This window comes from Talaromyces marneffei, chromosome 1 (genome assembly GCF_009556855.1).
Source record: "Talaromyces marneffei chromosome 1, complete sequence".
In the NCBI taxonomy this organism is placed as follows: domain Eukaryota; kingdom Fungi; phylum Ascomycota; class Eurotiomycetes; order Eurotiales; family Trichocomaceae; genus Talaromyces; species Talaromyces marneffei.
This window is the reverse complement of record NC_072348.1, coordinates 5,175,673-5,178,939: the sequence shown is the minus strand read 5'-3', so window position 1 is coordinate 5,178,939 and position 3,267 is coordinate 5,175,673. Positions and strand designations below refer to the sequence as shown.

Sequence of the window (3,267 nt, the reverse complement as noted above, 5' to 3'; positions counted from 1 at the left end):
ATGGTGTGGGATCAACTATCAGTAGACAAGCCTCACTGGGCTTACATCATCCTGGGAGGTTTCACCAGCTTGTTTATGCTGTGCTCGCTTTTTGTGAAGGAAAAGCTCTACATCGGTGAAGCTACAGTAGCCACCCTCTGTGGCATCATATTTGGCCCCTATGCCGCCAATCTATTCAGTCCAGATACCTGGGGAAATGTGGATAAAATCACGCTAGAATGCTCTCGCATCGTCTTGGTCGTGCAATGTTTTGCCGTGGGAGTCGAATTGCCCAAATCCTACATGGAGAGACACTGGCGCTCCGTATTTTTACTCCTTGTCCCGGTTATGACGTGGGGTTTCTTCGCAACTAGTCTCTTCATCTGGTGGCTAATTCCGCCTCTATCCTGGCTCGAAAGCCTGGCATGCGCAGCATGTGTCACTGCCACCGATCCTGTTTTGGCATCGTCAGTTGTCGGTAAAGGTAAATTTGCCAAACGAGTGCCGAAACATCTGCGAGATTTGCTTTCTGCCGAGTCCGGATGTAACGATGGAATGGCTTTTCCGTTCATTTACATTGCTTTGAGCATTATCAAGTATCGAAGCCATGCCAACGAAGTCGCCTTGCACTGGATTTGCAACACCATTCTATATGAATGTATTGCCGGTGCTGTGTATGGTTTCCTTGTTGGCTACATTGCCCGTCATATGATAAAATACGCAGAGAAGAAGAACTTGATTGACCGAGAGAGTTTCTTGGTGTTCTACTTTGTTCTTGCGCTCTTTTGCGCCGGTTCGGGCAGTACTCTTGGTATGGATGATCTCTTGATTGGATTTGCCGCTGGAGTCGGATTCAGTAACGACGGTTGGTTTACCGCCAAAACTGAAGAATCGCACGTTTCAAACGTCATCGACTTGCTTCTCAACTTGGCATATTTTGTTTATTTTGGTGCTATTATACCCTGGAGTTCTTACAACATGCCCGAGCTAGGTATGGTCCCTTGGAGACTGGTTGTCATTGCGATACTCGTCATCTTTTTCCGACGTATCCCAATTATGATGATCTTGAAACCGATCATACCGGACGTAAAAACCTGGCGAGAAGCCCTGTTCGCTGGTCATTTTGGACCCATAGGTGTCGGTGCAATCTTTGCTGCGATTCTGGCACGAGCAGAGCTCGAAAATGACAGCACTCAACCTGACGCACTGGCCGATATGCCTCGCCCCGGTGAAGAAAACTATCTGCTTGTTCAGCTGATTTGGCCAATCACCACCTTCCTTGTGATTGCATCTATTGTTGTGCATGGATCTTCCATTGCCGTTTTTACTCTTGGCAAACGCATCAATACTTTGACCATTACACTGTCGTATACCGCGGCAAACGACGAAGGTCCATCTTGGATGAATCGTCTTCCTCGAGTCCAATCCATGTCAAGAAGCTCTTTGTCACTACGAAAGGCAGACTCCGAAGCCTCAAACGAACCAGCCGCGGAATATCCACCGGGGATGTTACCGCCTATCGGTGTGCCTGGAAACTTCCTTCGTCGTGTAAAGGAAGGAGATGAGGAAGGCGGTCGACGGTCACAGAGTCTGCGATCGAAGAGGCGACGCAAGCGAATGACCAATGCTGGAGGTCCTATCAGCCAGTCAGCCATTATGCCCGCGAGACGTTCAGAAGTAACGTCTCCCGCCGAAGAAAAAGGCACACCTCCCGAAGAATCATCGCCAGTCCGTAAAGATGAACGTCAAGAACAGGACCGCATTGAACGAGAGGGTTCGCCACCACAAGCGGAGCGCGATAGACATGGTCGAGAACATCAAATTGAAGTCTATCAAGAAGGCAACAAAATAATTATAGAGGACGAGGAAGGAAATGTTTTGAAGACTGAGGACATTACCCATGAGTCTGCGGATGAACAGCGACGACATATCTTGGAAGAACACAAGAAACTTCAAGCCGACAAGTCTGGAGAATACGCCAAATCCAAGAGTCGACCACACGAGAAGACAGAAGGCGAAGAAATTCAGAACGAAGTCGAAGAGACAGCTGGCCATCCACACCGCACCTTTAGACAACGTTTTGGTAGCTGGGCTGGCTGGGGAAAACAGCCATCTACGGAACCTGGACCATCTACTGCCAAACCTGCAAAGCCACCCCGTCAATCTGCGCATGCCTACCAATTTGGAGATACCATCATTGTCGAGGATGAAGATGGCGAAGTTATCAAGAAGTACACTATTCCTTCTGCCGGCAAAACTGAAGACGCCGTGGTAGCTCAAGTCGCTGAATCTCAGGTACGACGAGGTCTAACCAGAATGGGTACTTGGGTTGGAATGAAGGAGGGGGAGTCATCCAAGACTGGTGCGCAGAAAGCTAGCCACAAAGATGATTTTGATGTGGATGACGGTTTGCGATTCACTGTTGCTCATGATCCTGCTCTTGAAAGCCAAGGAGTGAGTGTCAAGGGAAGACGAATGAGCAAGCATGACTTCATCAAGGAAATCAGCAAACTAGACCCAAAGGCACGTCGCAATTTGGTTGAAAAGTCCGATGCACCACAGGTCGTCAAACAAGTTGCCCATCAAGAAGCGGCCATGCAGGATAAAGTTCAAGAAAAGGCCATGGTGGAATCTGAAACTCAAACATATCCCACAACCATGCTTGGAGACCCTGTATCCGATGATTCTGACGAGGAAATCGGCAGCGATTCTGAGTCAGTCCGTGATATTCCCACCCATGACGTCGCAGGTGCCTTAGCACAATTCTCAGGAAACGCCCAAGAACGACGTCGTCGACTCGCAGAAGAAGATGAGCATAGGCCATCAGCGAACGAAGAAGAGGGCGACTCCGAAGACGACGGCACAGAACGTATCCCACCATCTGTTCGTAAAGCCGCCTCTGGAATCACCCCACGCCAACCGCAGCACGATACCGACGACACTGGCGAAACACCCGCAGAACGAAAACGCCGTCTCGCCGCTCTGGGTGAAATCGAAGATTCAGACGACGAGAACGACGACGAAGAAGCCGAACTTGCCGGCCTGCCTCGCAGACCAAGAGCTGCCGTTGTGCGGGAGCCTACCGTTAGCGAAGAGGACGCAGAGGAGGATGATGTTGAAGAATCACGCTATGTTCGAAGCTCGATTCAGTTTGCGGATGGTACTCGTCCGTCTCGGGTTACTAGTGGGACGTCAGAGAGCAGCAATGGCAATGGCAATGGCAGGAGTCCATACGGTCACGGCAATCGCAATAGAATCTCTTGGGGTGGAGAGCGTGGAAGACATTAA

The 3,267-nt window shown here is 49.9% G+C and overlaps 1 protein-coding gene across 1 annotated transcript; it reads left to right on the top strand.

The window, feature by feature from the left end:
- On the top strand, nucleotides 1-3,267 carry EYB26_001903 (uncharacterized protein; the record flags this gene model as incomplete). The annotated part of the gene is made up of 1 exon (XM_054261211.1): nucleotides 1,408-3,267. One exon carries the CDS (start codon nucleotides 1,408-1,410, stop codon nucleotides 3,265-3,267), a length of 1,860 nt encoding a protein of 619 aa, XP_054117186.1.